The sequence below is a fragment of the Mastomys coucha genome, unplaced genomic scaffold (genome assembly GCF_008632895.1).
Source record: "Mastomys coucha isolate ucsf_1 unplaced genomic scaffold, UCSF_Mcou_1 pScaffold20, whole genome shotgun sequence".
Lineage (NCBI taxonomy): Eukaryota > Metazoa > Chordata > Mammalia > Rodentia > Muridae > Mastomys > Mastomys coucha.
In genome coordinates this window covers 76619895-76637646 of record NW_022196903.1, presented here as the reverse complement: position 1 = coordinate 76637646, position 17752 = coordinate 76619895, and the positions used below count along the sequence as shown (strand labels likewise).

General features: G+C 52.3%; 2 protein-coding genes across 10 annotated transcripts in view; one reads left to right on the top strand and one right to left on the bottom strand.

Annotated features, from left to right (window-relative positions):
• Wdr54 (WD repeat domain 54) overlaps nt 1-1608 on the top strand; it is a 35955-nt gene extending 34347 nt beyond the window's left edge. For all 4 annotated transcript variants that reach the window (XM_031382289.1, XM_031382290.1, XM_031382291.1 and 1 more), the window contains 4 exons: nt 737-837; nt 938-1100; nt 1268-1342; nt 1422-1608. In XM_031382289.1, the coding sequence (XP_031238149.1) occupies nt 737-837; nt 938-1100; nt 1268-1342; nt 1422-1553 (471 nt within the window). In that variant the 3' untranslated portion in view covers nt 1554-1608. The remainder of the gene's footprint in view (nt 1-736; nt 838-937; nt 1101-1267; nt 1343-1421) is intronic.
• A 136-nt stretch (nt 1609-1744) lies between these two features.
• Nucleotides 1745-17752, bottom strand: part of Rtkn (rhotekin) — a 17216-nt gene continuing 1208 nt past the window's right edge. The window contains exons 1-13 of one of the 6 annotated variants that reach the window (XM_031382285.1): nt 17020-17386; nt 16231-16516; nt 8083-8282; nt 6594-6655; nt 6444-6497; nt 6183-6300; nt 5769-5978; nt 4709-4803; nt 4433-4539; nt 4107-4235; nt 3209-3377; nt 2978-3082; nt 1745-2439 (exon numbers count right to left, since the gene is read on the bottom strand). In XM_031382285.1, the coding sequence (XP_031238145.1) occupies nt 2105-2439; nt 2978-3082; nt 3209-3377; nt 4107-4235; nt 4433-4539; nt 4709-4803; nt 5769-5978; nt 6183-6300; nt 6444-6497; nt 6594-6655; nt 8083-8282; nt 16231-16302 (1656 nt within the window). In that variant the 5' untranslated portion in view covers nt 16303-16516; nt 17020-17386 and the 3' untranslated portion in view covers nt 1745-2104. Of the gene's footprint in view, nt 2440-2462; nt 2617-2977; nt 3083-3208; nt 3378-4106; nt 4236-4432; nt 4540-4708; nt 4804-5768; nt 5979-6182; nt 6301-6443; nt 6498-6593; nt 6656-8082; nt 8283-11702; nt 12164-16230; nt 17387-17752 lie in introns of those variants that run through there. The other 5 variants (XM_031382286.1, XM_031382284.1, XM_031382287.1 and 2 more) reach the window with 5 other exon arrangements.

The following is a 17752-nucleotide window of genomic DNA, read 5'->3' as shown; positions in this document are numbered from 1 at the left end:
CAGCAACCTCAGATCTGGAGAAAAACATACTTTCCACTACGTGGTGTTTTATACAAATCACTAACACTCTCCAACGCTGGTGTGAATCCAGAAGTTGGAGCCTACCAGCTCCCGGATACTGCCAACACTGCAGCTTCCTTCCCTGGACTTGAGCTAGCGCCCCTATTCTGACCCAGCTCTGGGCCAGCCTTTCCAGAAAGCCATCTCCCAATTTCAACCTCCCTCTCCCACCCCACCCCCCTTAGCTTCACTCGAGTAGGCCTTACCCTCATAGCAAACTCTCTTCTCCCCACTTGGGTTGTGAACCCCTGGGGAACAGGGTATGGCTTTTGTTATTTGTGTCCTTCAGAGCAGCTGGTATGTCTGCCTGACACCAGGTCAGGTCTATCTAGGGACTAGTGATGACTGTGGCCCATTGCAAAACCTCCCGAAAGTCAGAACAGAATATAGGTGGTTTTGGTCTTTCCACCTATCCTGAGGGACAGTTGTACATCCTCTTCTACTCCATGCTGGGGGTGTGGGAGGCAGCAACTGTGAGTGCATACAAGGAGCTACAAGGAGCCTGTGCCTGAGAGCCTCCTGGAGAAGGGTCCATGGCATGAGGTGGTGAAAGAGCCACACCCTTCCTGTTCCCCAGCAGAAGCTAAGAGGCAGGCATAGCTTCACCTCCCATCCTGCTCTGTACTCTGGACCCCATGGACTGTAAAGGAAGAGCTGACCCTGGTTTTCTCCTCAGGATGGCGTTGCTGACATGGTGACTGCAGATGACTCAGGTGTCCTGTGTGTCTGGAGGTCAGGACCTGAGTTCACCTTACTGACCCGAATACCAGGATTTGGGTAGGAGAGGCAGACGAGGGTTAAGGCCTTTGTGTGGTGACTTCAGGGTAGGGAGTATGTTGGGGTCTGGAGAAATCAAAATTGAATGTTACCCTTGCAGGGTCCCATGCCCATCTGTGCAGCTGTGGCAGGGGATCGTGGCAGCAGGGTATGGAAATGGGCAAGTGTGTCTGTATGATGCCAGCACAGGGGCCCTCCACATCCAGATCAATGCCCATGCCCGGACCATCTCTGCCCTGGACCTCGCTCCAGAGGTGGGCAAGGTCAGTGTCTTGCATCCCTACGTTCCTTTCCTGGTGCTTAGATACACAGCACAGGCTTGTCCCTGCACTCAGTGTAACTCCATCCCCAGGTACCTGGACTAGCACTCCAGCTTACACCCATCCTGTCAGGGCCTGCCCATCCCTCATGGTAGGGTTCTCTCTTTTAGCTACTGTCTGCAGCTGAGGACACCTTTGTGCACATCTGGAAGCTGAACAGAAACCCAGAGAGTGGCTCTATTGAGGTATGTTTGCAGACAGGTGGGAGTAAGGGGCCCAAGCACAGGTGAGCGGCAAGACTGACCAGCCCTCTTTTCCCCACAGGTGGAACACTGCCATGGTGAATGTATTTCTGACACCCAGGTGTGTGGTGCTCGGTTCTGTGATCCATCGGGCAGCTCCTTTGCTGTGACAGGTTATGACCTTGCTGAGATCCTGAGATTCGGCAGTGCCTGAGAGAGGAGCCGCCTTCCCTTCTCCCTTGGTATTTATAAAGTATTCCCCTCATCAAGCCCTTGTCGGATCACTCAGTATCGCAGCCACAGCTCTGTAAACATCAGGCTCCAGGGAGGACAAAGGGGCAGGTTCAGAGCGTGCAGAAGCCACTGGTCCTCAGAGACCGTGTCCTCAAAGACCGAGGGAAGGCATGGAGATGTTAAATAACTTTAATGGTTCACGTAGGGGTCACGGGGAGGTGCTTTCCTCCCCACTCTCCAGTGCCTCCTGCCCTGGAGGCTGGTTAGTGCAGGGAGGTAGGGCAGAGTTGTTCCAGTTTTCTCCCAGGAAGCGCTTAGGGGGATCCTAGCCAGCTCCAGGAATGGTCCCCTCAGTACCATGGTAACCACAACTTAAGAGGGGTTTCCATTACCCCTCCCCAGCCTTCCATCCTAGTCCAGTGGAGGAAGATGAGTCCAAGCTGGCCAGCTGGTGCCTCACAGTGCTGGACCTAGAGCCCTGTTGTCCTTGGGTCATTTTCTTTCTTGGCCAGATCCTGTTGCTGGTACCTCTCACACTGGGGACTGGAGCCATGTGCTGAGCTGACTTTTGCTGTAGAAACCTCTGGATTGTGGGGATCGCTGCGGGGGAAGGGGTGCAACGGAGCGAGAAGGCCCAAGGGAGTGGTCTGCAGGGGCAGCATCCAGGGAAAAGGTTCGGGGTCTTCCCCAGGATAGGGGTTGCGTCCAGGTTGGGACTGGGGCCACTGAGGCAGGCGAGCAGGAGCTAGGCAAGGCAGGCTGGTCTGTAAACATTGCTAGCCAGGGTGGGGGTGGCTCCAGCCTTGTGCCCTCCCGCTGGGCCAGGATGTCTGTCACAGCTGCGATGTCATCTAGCGGCTCAATGGCTGTGGCAGCAGGGAGGGGGTAAGGGGAGGGGGCTAGTCAGAGCTCAAGCCCTGGCCTGCTCAGCCCTGACTGTCACCTGTCACTGTAATAGGAAGAAAGCAAGGCCCGAATCTCAGCTGAGATGGCATTATTCTGGAGGAGCAGCCCCTCACTGGGACCTCCCGAGGCCACAGGTTCTGATAAGACAGTGACGTTATGGGGGAAGGGATAGCAGAAGTGGGTAAAGAAACCAAGAAAAAAAGGAGAGAAAGCAGTGCCGGGCAAATGAGGTCAGAAGAGGAGACAGGAGTCCACATGCATGAAGGGAAACAGAAAAGAAGGATTAGGACAGACGGCCAGAAATGACTCTGCTCTTTGGGGTTTGTTTTGAACTCGGGTAGAAGTGGTTTTAAGAATTGGAGAGAAAGGGGGAACATAGTAGGGCTAAGTGGGCCCTGGACCCCATGGTGTGCCTTCTCTCTGGTTCTATTACCCAGGATCCCTTGAGGTCCCAACCCAACTTTCCATCAGCCTTCCACTGACCCTCCTCTCACTTACCCATCTCGTGGTATAAGGACCCCTGCTTGGACAGGGCTTGGAGTGGTTTCCGGGGCGCAGGAGTTTCGATCTTCATGACTTCATCACAACAGTGCTTCCACTGGCCTGCAAAGAGGGGAAGGGAGGGGAGGGGAGAGGACGGGACGGGACCCATGCAGAAGCTGTCACATTGCCCTGCTCTCCCGCAGCATTCAAGCCCTCCCAGAGGTTCTGCCCAGCTCTTTCTCTTACTCATGTCAAAGAAGAGCTGCCACAGTGCCTCCATCCAGTTCTGCAGGGCTTCTCTGCTCTCCAGCCGGAGGGTGTTTGTCACCTTATCATCTCCGTACTGGTTGCTGATGCTGAGGGTGAAAGGCCACTCTGGGGCCTGCTCCAACTCCCCTGCCCGGACCCTAGTCTCCTGCAGGAGAAAGCAAGGCGCTGCCTTCACCTCTGCCCATCACTCTGGCCTAGAAGTGCTTTGGGGGCTTCTGCTGGGCCTTCATTTGTCTCCTGCTAACTCTAGTGTGGGGGTAGGGTAGCAAGGGTGGTGGGGATAAGGGACCTGTGCTGAGACAGGAAAGGGGGACAGAGCAAGGCAGGGAAGGTGCAGAGGTGGGCAAGAACACCAAGGTCCAGGTTCAAGATGTCTACCCAGTACATCCAAAACACAGGCAGGGGTCTGAGGTGCAGTGCTGTGGTAGGTCACTTGCCTAAAACACATGAGTCTCTTGATTTGACCCCAGCACTAGACAAAGCAAAACAGACACATAGAAAAGCAAGACTATGGCTGGAGAGCAGAGCAGCCCACTTGCACCTTTGGAGAGACAAACAGCAAGTTACTAGAAGCTACAAACTGGAAGCAGAGAGAACTGGAGGAAAAACTGCCTGACCCAACAACAAGGCCTCTGGGGTTTAGAAGGGGCTGGGGATGCTGAGTGAGCAGGCTGACTTTCTTTAGTATCGTTTGGGGTAGGAAGATGTGGGGAGGAGGTCCCTCTGCATCCCAGGCCCCAAGGTGGAGCTTCATGCTCTTAGGAACAGAGTCAGCCCTTCTTGTCTCTGAGGCCTAGGCCCAACCCTCCAAGCCTTGAAGAAGAGGTGCCCGAGCCCAGGCACCAGGTCGCCTCATTATGGAGGGACTGGTCACCTTGTTGATGACGATAGTGAACAGTGGTTCTTGCCCAGTATCTGCATCCTCAGCTCTCCAGTAACAAAAGAGGTTTGTGCCTTTCAGGACTCCATGCACGAGTGTCCCGTTCTGCAGCTCCCCGGCTTGCTGTGTAAACAACTTGGTGTTTTCTGGGGAGTCTTGCCCCCCCACCTGGGCACCTTCCTCCCAGACCCCCACTGATCCCATGCCTCCAATACTCACCCTGCTGTCTTCCCATCCCACTTTGTCCCCCCCACCCACATCTAGATTTTTAGGTTGTCCATCTATGTCCATGCCCCCTCCACTCCCTTAGGACCCCTCACCTGCACCCTGAGGGTACCACTTGCAGTAGGCTGAGTCATGCAGAGAGGCTGAGCCGCCAGGCGACAACACACGCTACCATAAAGAGGCAGCCAGGCAGGGTTCTCCTCTGGGGGAGGAGGAAGTACCAGGTGAGGATGGGAAATGAGATGGGGACTATCCCACGACCCCTTCCATCAGTACCAGTGTCCCAGACACGCAGACAGACAGACAGACAGATGTGCTTGCACACACACACACACACACACACACATACACACACACACACACACACTTACCATGACTGGCAAGGGTGAGGTCATGTGTACGGAATCCATCTTGCACTGCTGCTAGGGTAAGAGTGGTGTGGGCCAAGAGGTGGTATCGAGGACCTCTGGAGGGAGAAGGGACAACAGTGGAGTGGCGTGTGTGGCAGGAAAGAGCTGCAAGGCTGACTCGGGGCTGTCCCATTGCCAGGCTACTATGGAAAACTATCTTGCCTCCTGTTTCCTGACCTACTGTTAGGCATCTGGACCTTCCTTTACACATCCTATACATTATCCCAATGAAATTCTGGCAATTCCGTGAGGGTAGGTGTTCTTCAGTCCATAGATGAGGCAGCCTCCTCTAGATCCTAGTTGACTGACTGTAGGCTCGGCCACAGAGCATGCCCCAACTCAGAGCATGGCTGTTTATACATCAATGTCTGCTTTTGGCATGATTATATAGGGGTGGCACACGTGTGCATATATATGTGGAGGTCAGAATGACAGTGGGTGTCCTCTTTAATTGCTCTCTACATTACTTGTGAAGGCAGGGTCTCTCACTGAACTCAGAGCTTGCCAATTCAAATAGTCTAGCTAGCCAGCTTACCCCAGGGGTCACCTGTCTCTCCTCCCAAGTGAGCCCTGGGCCTGAGGTCTGGGGGATCAGAACTCCAGCCCCCATGCTTGCCCAGTAAGTGCCCATGCTTGCCTAGTAAGTGCTTTATCCACTGAGCCCTTTTCCCATCCCTGCTTTTGGTGTTCTGAGACAAGGTTTTATGTATGCCATGCTGACCATAAACTTACCATGCAGTCATGGATGTCTTTGAACATATCCTCCTGCCTCCACCTCCCAAGGGATGGAATAACAGAGTTGGTAAGCTTTACTAACTGAGCTACAATCCCCAGTTCTAGAAGATGTTTTTCTGGCTGCTGAACAGGTAAAACCCCAAAACCTGGCTTTCCCTGCCCCACTGTCAGGCTTGTAGACTAACTTAGGCCTAACTCTAGGGTTAGCCAGAATGCCTGCTCATTCAATGTGAAGTGGTCAGCAGTGGGGAGCTGAAGGAAGGTAGTGGGTAAGAGAGGGTCTTACCCCACAGCTGGGGTAGGCAGCAGGATGGGACTGTTCCCAGAGCCTCCAGCGTTGTCCAGCGATGCCCTGACACGCTTCCCAGAGGAACGGCCCAGAGAGCTGCTGAGTTTGGTGGCAAGCCTCTTGGGGGCACCAGCTAGGGCTCCCTCCTCTTCCACACAGGCCCCATACAGCTCCAGCCTCAGTTCAAAGTCAGGCCTAGCCTCAGCACTACACAGGTGTGGGAGATGGGGTGGGGTAATCAGTGGGAGGCTCAGGAGGACAGCGGGTAAAGAAGGGCATAAGTACTGGACAACTCCCCAGGGAAGCCCATGGGCCATCTACCTCTCCCTCTCCACCTTCACCCCTACCCCCGACTCCAGAGGAACCCTACAGGAGCTGGAAAAGAAGGAAGCCACAGGCGAAAGCACTCACAAAAGCACATTGTTCTGAAAGGAGATGTCTGTGAGGGTCCTGTCCACCAAGACCATCTCTGTGTCCTCAATCTGCTCCCCCAGCTGCAGCAGCAGGAACACAGCCCAGCGGTGCAGGTCTGGGAGGAAAGAGAGAGAAGAAGAAGAAAAAGAAAGAAAGAAAGAAAGAAAGAAAGAAAGAAAGAAAGAAATCTTAACATTTCCTACAAGTGCCTCCACCTCGGGGAACACTCTTGAATCTGTCCCAGTTTGTGATGCTCACCGCCCTTGTTCTTGAAATACTCTGTGTCTTTCCACATGAGTGGGATCCGGAGGTCTAAGGGGGAGAGGGGAAGGAAGAGGGGTCAGAAGCAGGCAGAGTGGGGTGGGGTGGGGTGAGGGATGCCAGCAGCTGGGGCAGCTGTGTGCTTACCTGAGATGCAGAGCCGGCCAGGGCAAGGGGAGCGCTGAGCGGATGGCACACTGTCGGAAGGTCTGTGGGTAGATCACAGAGTCCTGGCCTGGTCTCCACATACTCCTCCCCTTTATTCTGACTCCCTAACCCCCTGATCCCTACCCTGGCTGGCATGGCAGGGCCAAGGACTGGAGGAGCTATTGAGGAAGCTCAGCGGCTTCTAGTCTTGGGAACATTTGAGCAATGTTAGCACACAGGTATAGCATACAAGCTTAGGCTCCACCCCCTCACCCCCAGCATTGTTCCTGACCATCCAGACTGCGACCAAGGACAAGTTGGGCTTTGAGGGGACAGGCATCCCCAGAGATTCCCTTTCAAGTCCTCACCACCACCATTAAACTGTGGGCTTGGAGAAGTGGGCAGGTCACTTGTTCCCACCACAGGGTCTCACTTGTGCGGCTTAGGCTGACCTCAAACTCAGCAATCCTCCTGCCTCTGTCTCCCACATGCTGGGATGACAGGCATAAACTGCCATGCCCAGCTTTTATAGTCTTTGATGTGACTACACAACCTAGCATGAATAGTGATGTGTTTAGCTGCTATGGAATTAGACGGACTTCACATTCCCACTGTGAGGGCTGTGTGACTTCTCTGCCCATGGCTCCCTGAGAGCTGCCCCCTGCCTGCATGGCCTCTTGTTAAATGAAGCAACAGTGGAATGAGTTTTCTCCTGTAGGCTTCCTAGTGAGCCCCTAGCAACCTCTCCCCCTGCTCCTCCATGCCAATGAAGGACTGGGACCCTCTTTTCACGCAGCCTTGAGGAGGGAAGCAGTTTTCCAGGTGACTCGTTTACCACAACTGGCCAATATTCAGAGGGCTCAGTTTACCAAGCATTTTCTCTCTAACATTTTTACTTGACTCTGGCTGTCTCACTGCTGACCTGTCAGACTGCCAGAGCTCACGGCAGCATTGGTGCAGTGTGGGTCACAATCTGAGACCGAGCTCTTTTGGAATGCACAGTCTAAGGTCTATGAATGGGAAGCCTTCCTTTAAGTGATTTTTAATTATGTACTTGCCCGACTCCTGCCTCTGATGGTGAACCCCAAGTACAACAAAGCTCTTATCAATTTGTTGTTAAATTGGCCATTCGACAAATTGGCCATTTGGTGAACTAGCCCTGAGAAAATTAGTTTTCCAGAAGTCAACCAGCCAGACATGGGAGATCAAGGGCAGGACTAGACAAATGAACAGTTTTGCATTACTTGTGGTTCAGACTGCCAACTTCTATTGGCTATCCTGGGTTTCCCAGAGTCCAGTCCCAGCCACTCTGGATGACCCACACAGTAAAACACCAAGGTGTCTCTCATGGCCAGGACAGGTGTTTGTGAGGAGGTCCCCTTCAGGTTGGCCTGAGCTCCAAACACTCCTCACAGACACATATGCTCTTTATCACTTTTTACCACAAATAAAGCTTCCCTCCCTCAGACAGCTCTCCTCCCATGCTCACCGCCGGCCTGTCTTCCCCAGCACCTGGGCCTCCTTGCGCCGCTGCAGCTCGCCCATATAGCTGAGAATACGACTGTTGCACACCAGCAGGCTCTTGGTGGCCTCCAGAGTCTGCTCTCGCTGGGAGCAAGCCGCCAGCAGCTTGCAGGCCCCTTCCCTCATCCGGATCTCATGATCTAGTTTCCTCTGCAACTCCGTGTCCTAACCAGAATCATGGGAGGGGGAAGAGGAAATGGCAGTCAGGGAGTGCTGAGGCATCTCCCCTCCCCTCCCCAACCCAGTCCCAAGCTGGGATGTGTAGGGTGTGTGTGTGTGTGTGTGTGTGTGTGTGTGTGTGACAGGGCACAACTCGAAAGACAACGTTTCAGTAAATTGAAGAACAAGCCTGTTGTCTCACCCACCATTGCCCAAGACAGCCAGAAAAGCTTGGCAAAATGAGATACTCCCATGTATTTGATGGTGAAGAGTATAAATTCTGTCTGCCTCTTCCATCACAATTGGAGAAGACCAAAAAAGCTACAAATTCATATATCCTTTGACCTAACTATCCAATACTCAAGTGTTTAGTGCAATCACACACGTAACTGCCAAGCCATATACACAAAAACTTTCAGTTGGCACTGTTTTGTGTGTGTATCACATATGAGAGCAATGCCCACAGAGGCCAGAAGAAGGCATCAGATGCCCTGGAGCTAGAGCTACAAGCCATCTCACATGAGTGCTGGGACGATTCTCTAGAAGAGCAACAATTGTTGTTTATCACTGAGTCATCTCTCCAAGCCCAGGCATTGTTTTAAAACACCCAAACTAAAAGCCTGTCAGTAAGACAGCAGTTCAGTGAGTTATATCTATGCTGAAATAGTGCTAAAGACCGAGGTAGACATGTTTAGATATGACTCTCTAGAAAATATAGCACAAGAATAGAAAGCAAAACATCATACATTAAGTTAGGCATGACAGTGCACATCTGTAATCCAGCACTTGGAAGGAAGAGGCATGAGGATCACGAGTTTAAGACCATCAGATACATGGCAAATTAGACAAGCCTAGGATACATGGGACTCTCTCAAAAACAATATATACATTTACCATTGGTTTTATATATGTGATATATATATGCACATGCACATATATTATATGTACCATATATTTGCACATGCATATGCATGTATATTTACATATTTGTGTGATTGTGACCACAGAGATCAGGAATGTGGGCTCAGTCAAGGTATATACCACCCCCGCAGCACAGAACCTTTCACACACCTCAAATAGCATACCCACCACCTCTGGCTCCCTGGGAAAGGTAGTCAGGGGTAAGGAAACGTAGTTGGTCTAGGTTTGAGGGGCTGGACAGGCATGGAAGGTCAGGGGAGAGGCTCTGAGAGAGGATATAGGGGTAGTCACTTGGAAGACTCATCCTGGAGCTTAAAAGGCAATTAGCATTGGATTGGGGGCTGGGCATGCATGAAGCTCTGGGTTTGATTCCTCAGCAATGCACAAACCAGACAGCAGAGGCAGGAGAATCAGGATGTTCAAGGTCACCCCCAGCAACATAGTGAGTTTGAGGCCAACCTGAGCTATATGAAACCTTGTCTCAAAACAGTAAAAGAGAGGGCTGGAGAGATGGCTCAGTGGTTAAGAGCACTGACTGCTCTTCCAGAGGTCCTGAGTTCAATTCCCAGCAACCACATGGTGGCTCACAACCATCTGTAATGGGATCTGATGCCCTCTTCTGATGTGTCTGAAGTCAGCAACAGTGTAACTCACATACATAAATAAATCTTAAAAAAAAAAAAAAATTGCGAGGCAGAGGCAGGTGGATTCCTGAGTTCGAGGCCAGCCTGGTCTACAGAGTGAGTTCCAGGACAGCCAAGGCTACACAGAGAAACCCTGTCTCGAAAAACCAAAACCAAAACCAAAACAAAAACAAAAACAAAAAAACCAGAGGCAGGGGAATTGCCCATGAGTTCCAAGCTAGCCTAGGCTACATATCCAGCTTGTTTATGGTTCCTTCCTCCAAGGACTGTTTCCTAGGTCATTGTACTAAATCAGATCTTCACTCCAGCACCTCCCACACGATTCTCTTCCAAAACAGGCCAACTAGGTCTCCAAACTCCTCCAGGAAGCTCCCACCCCCACAACCTACATGGCAGCTCCTAAATGCATGGGGCATTTCCCTCCACTTCCAAGAGCTTTGGGTTTCCAACTTGTAAAATGGAGATGAAGAGCTGGGAAGAAGGATCAGTAGGTTAAGTATCTGCTATGCAAACAAGAGACCTTGAGTTCAAATCCACAGTACCTACCTATGTGAAAGCCAGGCATGACACATCGCTGGCTTCTAGCCCCAGTGCTGGAGAGCAGAAATAGGCAGCGATCCCCAATAGCCAGCTAGTCTAGCCAAAACCTTGCACCAGGTTTAGTGAGAGACTTTGTCTCAAAAGAGAAGGAAGAGGGGCAGTGAGATGACTCAGTGGATAAAGGCAACTGCTACCAAGCCTGGGGATCTGAGTTCTAGCTCTAGGTTCTACACGGTGGAAGAGACAATCAACCCCGCAAATTCTCCTCTGACCTCCACATTGTGCTGTGGCATGTACCCTCTGTGATACAGAAACACACACACACACACATTAATATAAAAGGACAGGCTGGGTATGACAACACATGCCTATAATCCTAACACTGAGAGGTAGAGGCAGCCCCTCCCCCCTTGATAGAGGAAGATACGTAAAGTAAACCTCTGGTCTACGCCCACTTATAGCAAGCAAACACACATGCACACACATCCATCCATCACAGACACACACAAAATAGGGTGAAAATAGTCGCGGCATCCTAGTGTGTAAAGACTTCCCGTGAGATTCAAGCTCAATGCTTGGTGGGAAGTATTCAGCCCATGGCAGGGGCACGGGCTTTATCAAGGAGGCTGCATCACTCGATAGGCCTGTTCACCATCGAGTGCTGGAGGATGCTGACGGAGCGAGGCTCCATACTGAAGCCCCAGCTGGGAGATGAACATGCAGAGATGAATGGCTACTCCATAAGTGCTTCGTCACGGCATAAAAACACAGGAAACAGTCTCTGCTGGCTTCTGCTGGGGTGACGGGGAGGAGGCTCCAGAGCAGGGGTACAAAACATCGGTGCAGGAAGCCAGGCAAGTGTGGGCACGCAGTTGGAAGAGTGTTGACTCTACAAACCTGTCCTCTCTGTCACACTGGCTCTCCTTCATGTGCCCTGCTCTGCTCTGTCTCTGGTGTCCAATCGTACTAACAGCTTGAATTCCTTCTCACCAAAATCTGGTTTAGCCTGTCACCTCTTCCTACCCTATCTTTTTTTTTTGGGGGGGGGGTGCTGTGCTAGGCCAGACTTTATCACAAATCACTCTAGTACCACGTGCCTTTTCCCCAAAACCCTCTCCACCAGGAAGCCCTCCCAAACTACTTTCTACTCCCAGCCATGCATTGTATGCACCAGGGTCCTGTCATTGTTAGGCCAGCTGCTTGCCTACTCCGCCCCAACTCTGCACCCAGTTCCTGTTCAGTAGTCCCAAATGAATGAGATCAAAGATGCGACCTCATGCTCGCTCCTGGCTACCTAGCCCCCTTGGGGCCAAGCACTCACCGATCCTTCCCTAGCCTTGTCCATTGCACTTGCAGCTAGCGCGGGGTCACAGGTCGCAGAAACCCGGGGGAACTGGCGTGGCCGGAGGACCGCGTGGGAATTGAAGGATCTCGAGCGTCGGCGCTACCGCACCGCCTGGGTCCGCTGCGCCCGGGGGCGCCGGTGACATCAGCTCCCAATTGCCGCGAGAGGCACCGAGGGCGCCAGGCGCGGGCGGTCCCTGCAGGCGCTGAGATGCCTGTGTCTCTACCACCAGGATCTGTCGCCGAGGGACGTGGCTGCACGGAGCGCCTGGGCCGCCCCAGAGGCCTCTCCCGAGCGGGCCTCTCTCTCCAAGGTGACCCTTACCAGAAGCAGGGTGTGGTAAGAAGTGAGGTCGCTACATCCAGCACGGGCCAGCAAAATTGGACCTGGAGGGAAGGAACTAGCCGCCTTCCCTATGTGCTTCCGAATCCTCTCTAGGCCAGCCAACCCCCAAGAATGCGCTAGAGAAAGGGCTCCCACCTTTTCAGGTGGAGAACTGGATTCTTGGGCTTTGCATCTCTCTCCACACCCATTAGCACAGGAATAGGCTCTGGCTTTCTCTCCACCATCATCATCACCACTACCATCACCCTCCACCACCCCCCCTCACCGCCATCCCCTCACCTCCCCCACACACACCCCGCCTCCACCCGCATGCCCTCCCCAAATGGATGCCATTCCCCCAGGATGGGAAAGATCCCAGTACTGAGCATCCTCAGACCTGGGTCAGATCTCCAGGGATGACAGAGAATGAGTCACAGTCTCCCAAGACGACGCACTCCTCTCCCACACTGCCCCTGACTTCCTGCCCGGCTTTCCATCACCTTCTGTTCCCTTCAGAATTCCCACAGCTAAGTTCAAACCCTGGTTTAGGGACTTGGCAAGCTGGGGCCTTTTGTCTCTGGAGCTTCAGTCGTAGACCTTGGAGTAGTTGGCATTCTTCACATTATGTGAGGATTTAATAAGAAAAAAACTATAACTCTACCTGGGCCTGGCACATGTTCAGGCTTTGCTCTTGGGATGTAGTTCAGTTGGTAGATGGCTCGCCTAGCATCCTGAGCACCCCACTGACCCGAAGTAATGCTAGCACTTGAGACACAAGTCCAATGTCATCCTCAGCTACACAGCCTGGGCTACATGAGAAGTTATTACAACAAAACACAAAACAAAATGGGCAGGCAAGATGTCTCAATGGGCAAAGCTGTTCGCTGCCAAGCTTGAGGGCCTGAGTTCAATCCTTGAATCCCACCATGGGAATCAATTCCCCCAAACTGTCCTCTGACAGTTTGATGGTACCATACACATCTCCACAGCCACTGCCATCAACCCCCCCCCCCGCCACCGCCGCTGCTGCCACCACCAGCACCACCACCACCACCACATACAGATTTTTTAATTAAATAAAAATAAGCTCTCACTCTCACTCCTCCTATATGTGCAGTTTAGGATGCCTCCTCCAAAAAGTCTTTCTGGGTTTACCCTCCAGAACTAACTATCCTGCCATTTCCTAAAATATCAATGGATCTGTCTTTTTGAGGACAAGATGAACCAGGGAGGAGGAGGTTGAAGGAAAGTTAATCGAAGTAAAAACCAACTCCTTCTTCTGTTCCAGATGTTGGGCAGGCCTCCCGTGGAGAAAAATGACAGTGTGGGCTGGGGGAGGGGTGCACAGGATGCAGAATTTAAACATTGGCATACCCTGACCAACTCTGTTGATGGAAGCAGCATCTGACAGATGTGGAGAGAGAAACTGAAAAACTAACTGGCTCTCCAATGCCTTAATTAACTAAAAGTAATTATAATATAAATTATACAAGGAGTAGCAGGAGAAATGGAGGCCAGACAGACAGAAAGGAGGTTTTGAGCATTTTTCTTAGTTTTTTTTTTTTTTTTTCATTTGGGATAGCCTCCTTCTATAAGCCTTGAGCTTACAATGTTCCGTCTTCAGCCTCCTGGGTGCTGGGATTATAAGTATGTGCCATCATGCCAAGCCTCGCCCAGTAAATAGGTCCTCTTTTGTGCACTAGCACAAGAAAATTAGGCAAAGTCAGAAACCCAAAGGGGTCCACTTGGCGCCTTTCTACAAAATAGACAAGCAAACTGAAGTGTATCCTCCTGGTGCCCCTGAAGACAGACACGGATGGTTTCCTACTACTGGCTGGCAGCATGTGAAATGTACGCTTGAAATGCACGCCAAGGCTGTGCTAGGAAGGATCCTGTGGCTATAACTGGGTTAGGCCTCAACTGGCTAACATCATCCATTGATCCAGAGGTGGGCAGAGGCTGGACGAGCAGCACTTGTGCAGTAAGTTACCCTTCCTGATACACTCTGCGTCTCGCCTCTGTGGCCTCCTGCCCCATTAAAGTCCAGGTAGTCCACTTCCACCAACCAGCAAAGGGCCACACATCACCAGGGGCTGCGCCTGGACCCATCTATTCTGGAGTTTCTGGCTGCTTTACTTGTCATATCTAACCCATCAGCCAGCCTGTCACATCTCCCACCATAACTTGGAGCGTCCACTGGGAAAACCTTTTGACTCTGCCGACCTTTCTTCCGCAGCCCTTACCACCACCAGATTGATCCTTCACAATCATCACCTTCTTAAAACTGAAGGTAGAAGGTGGTCTGGTGGCATGTACCTTTCATTCCAGCGCTAAGGAGACAGAGGCAGATGGATCGCTGTGAGTTAAAACTGGCCTGGCCTACAGAGCTATTTCCAGGTCCACCACAGCTACATAGAGGACCCTATCTTGAACACAAACACATAAACAACTGCAAGAAATTCAAGGATCAGATTGGGTCCCCAGCACGAGCTTGGTGATGCACTCCTGAAATTCCAGCACTCAGGAGTTAGAGACAGGAAGATCAGAAGTTCCAGGTCATCCTTGGCTACATAGAGAGTCTGAGGCCAGCTTAGGATGACAAAACCTTTGTAAGCTATGAAATCCCATCCAGGGTACAATCTAAGTCTTAACAGCCTTTCTGCTCAGCATTGGTCTACCTCTGGTCCACCATCTCTACGCCAACAACAAATTCCAGTCCCACTGGCCTTTCCCAACAAATATGCCCCCCTCATCTTTATCAAGGATTCTTTACCCTGACTATGCCATCTTTCTGGAAAGCCTTCCTGCACTCTTCAGAACCCCAGGCCCTTCCAGACCATCTAACGTTGCCTTCTGCCTGATTGCTATTGCACCCCATCTTTATAATATTTTCCTTAAGTGGCACCACTTACACAGTTACCATTTGTTCCCTCATAAGAAAGAGCATTTCCTGCCTTCTCCAGATGGATTTCCATGGCCTAGAAAGGAGCTCAGCAGAGAGAATGAGACAGGTATAGGGGCTATTTAGTCTAAACATGCGCCTGCGATTCCCAGCTCTTGGGAGGTGGCTGTAGGGAGATCAGGAGTTCAAGGACATCCTCAACCACATAGTGAATTCAGAGAGCCTGTCTTAAGGGGAAAAAAATGAAAAAGCAGCAGGCCAGTGAGATGGATCAGCAGGTAAAAGGGGATTGCCCTCAATTCCAAAGACCTGAGTTCAATCCCAGAGCCCACATAGTGGAACAAAATCCCGAAAAATGCCAAAAGTTATCCTCTGATCAACACACACACACACACACACACACACACACACTATGAAATTCATACACATGCACACATATGGAATAAAAGCAACAAGAAAGCCAAAAGAGAATAAACGAATGAGTGAGACATAATGGCTCCAATCTGTAATCTCAGCACTCAGAAGGCTAAGGCAGGAGGATTGCCATAAGCTTCACACCAGCCTAGACCACATAGTGACTTCAGTAGCCAGGTGGACTACAAAATGAGATCCTGTCTAAAGACGATTAGAAAAGGGGAGAGAAAGGATGGAAGAGAAATTGAAAAAAAAAAAAGAATAAATGCACAAGCAGTGTCCCAGCTTCTCTTGGAAGCTGACCTCTAACCTCACATCTGCATGGTGGCACACCACTTCCTTTCACTTCTCTTCGGAGTGCATCATCTACAAACCTCCTTCATACTGAAATCTCTTCATTCTGTCTCAAAAATCAACCTTTGTCCCCAGAACAAACATCCACACCTCTTCATAACAGCAAAGACCCTGCTGTCAACATGTGGCTTTGTTGTTGTTGTTTAGCCCAGGCTGGCCTGGAACTCACTCTTGCTTCTACTTTGCATGTGCTAGAATTACATGCATGTGCCCTGCACCCAGTTCATGCAATGCCCAAGCTGCTAGTCAAACCCAGAACTTTGTCCGTGCCAAATAGGCACTCTACCAACGGAGCCACATCCTTAGCCCTTCATAATGCTCATTCTGGTCAGCAGAAGTGGGCCTGGATCCCCAAACAAATCCAACACATTGTATACAAAACCACCTGCGGTCCCGCCTATTCCGGCTGTGGGCGGGCCCTACTGGGCCCTGCCCCCCTCCCTCAGTAGCCCCATTAAAGGCTGAGTGAGACAGCACAGAGAGCATGTTGTCCAGGGGTCGGGGCATTACCTCCAGGCTGAGTGCCATCTGCCGGATGTAGAGCATATTGAGGTCCTCCAGGATGTGCAATCTGTCCTGCATCTCTGTGTCCCCTAAAGCCCCTTCCCTTGCTTCCCAGAGAGAGGCCAGGTAGGCACCACGCGGTCCCACAGTTCCTCCTCCCACTGCTCCCCGGGCTTGAGAGAGGTATCCAGCTCTAGGACAGAATGCAGAGTCTGTCCCTGTCCCTCTGAAGTCCTGTTAGACCCCTCTGGCTTCTGTGACAAAATTTTCTCTCCTAGCGCTGTTCCAAGGCCTTGGTAGGAGCCAAGCAGAGGAGGAAAGAAAGTGAGGTAAGAATGAGCAGGGGTTCCTGGGAGGAGAGGCCAGCTGCAGAGGGGACTCTGGGCACAGAGTGTCCAGCCTGGAGTTGGTGGCAGCTGTTCTCCCAGCTGTGGAAGAAAAAGGCCCTTTCATTCCCATTTTGGCCCCTCCCCCGCTCCCGCCCACATCCCTGGCCTGGCGGATTGAGAATGTGCGTGCTGCGAGGGCAGTGAGGGGCAGGCACAGCTGGAAGGGGGCAGGGAAGGGACGCCTCCTGCTGATTCTACGGAATCCTGAGGCTTGTCCGGAGATCAGAACCGACCGAGGGAGTTCTGGCTTAGTTTGAGAAAGTTAGCGACTGAAGTGAGGACTTGAGGAGACTTGAGCCCAGGGAATGGGACAAAGGGGTGAGTCTGTAATGCAGCCCAGCCCTCGGGGTCACCCCTTCCAATGCCGGCCCCCATCCAGCACGCCCCACCCTGGGCTCACAATTACCTCGCTTTTCCAGCAGAAGGGAGGAGAGAGAGAGGGAGAAAGTCAGGGGTGTGCCTGGCTGTTGCTGGCCCTGATCCCCTCTCCGGGCCCCTTCCCTTCCAGACAGGAAACCAGCCCGGAGTCCCAGCCAGCTGCAGGGCTGTCCCCCACCCCCATACCCCGGGATCGTGGAGTCACACTCAGCCCGGCGGCAGGCCTGGCTCGGCGGCTCCGCCCCGACTCCTCAGCTATGGCCTCCAAGGCCTGGCATATCCTAGCGAGGCTCAGGGGCACAGGCCCTCCTTCAGGTCCCCAACCTCGCCCCTGGCTTCCCGACGCTGACCACGCGCGGGTTCCTTGGGTCTAAGGTGCTGGGGCGGGAGGATGACAAAAGCCCTCCACTCGCTTCTGACTCAGAGAATGCCTGGGACAGCGGGACACGGGTGTGAAAAGAACCTTTGTTCTGGGCAGCCTAGAGGGAAAGGGCAAAAGTCAGGCCTGGAATCCCAGGCGGGAGGGAGGGGGTGCGCTGCTGGAAGAACCACCACGCTTAACCCTTCCCAGGCCAGTGAGGGATGCAGACTTTAAACTGGGACCTCCTTGAACATGTAGGAGGATGACCTTGGGGACATACGTCCCTTTGGGGTGGCTAAGCCCCTCTCATTCCTGGCTCAGCCATGTGCCTCCAGTGCCTCTCCAGTTTGGGGCATAGGGCTCAGAACGTGCTAACAAGTGGTGATGGTGGTGGTGGTGG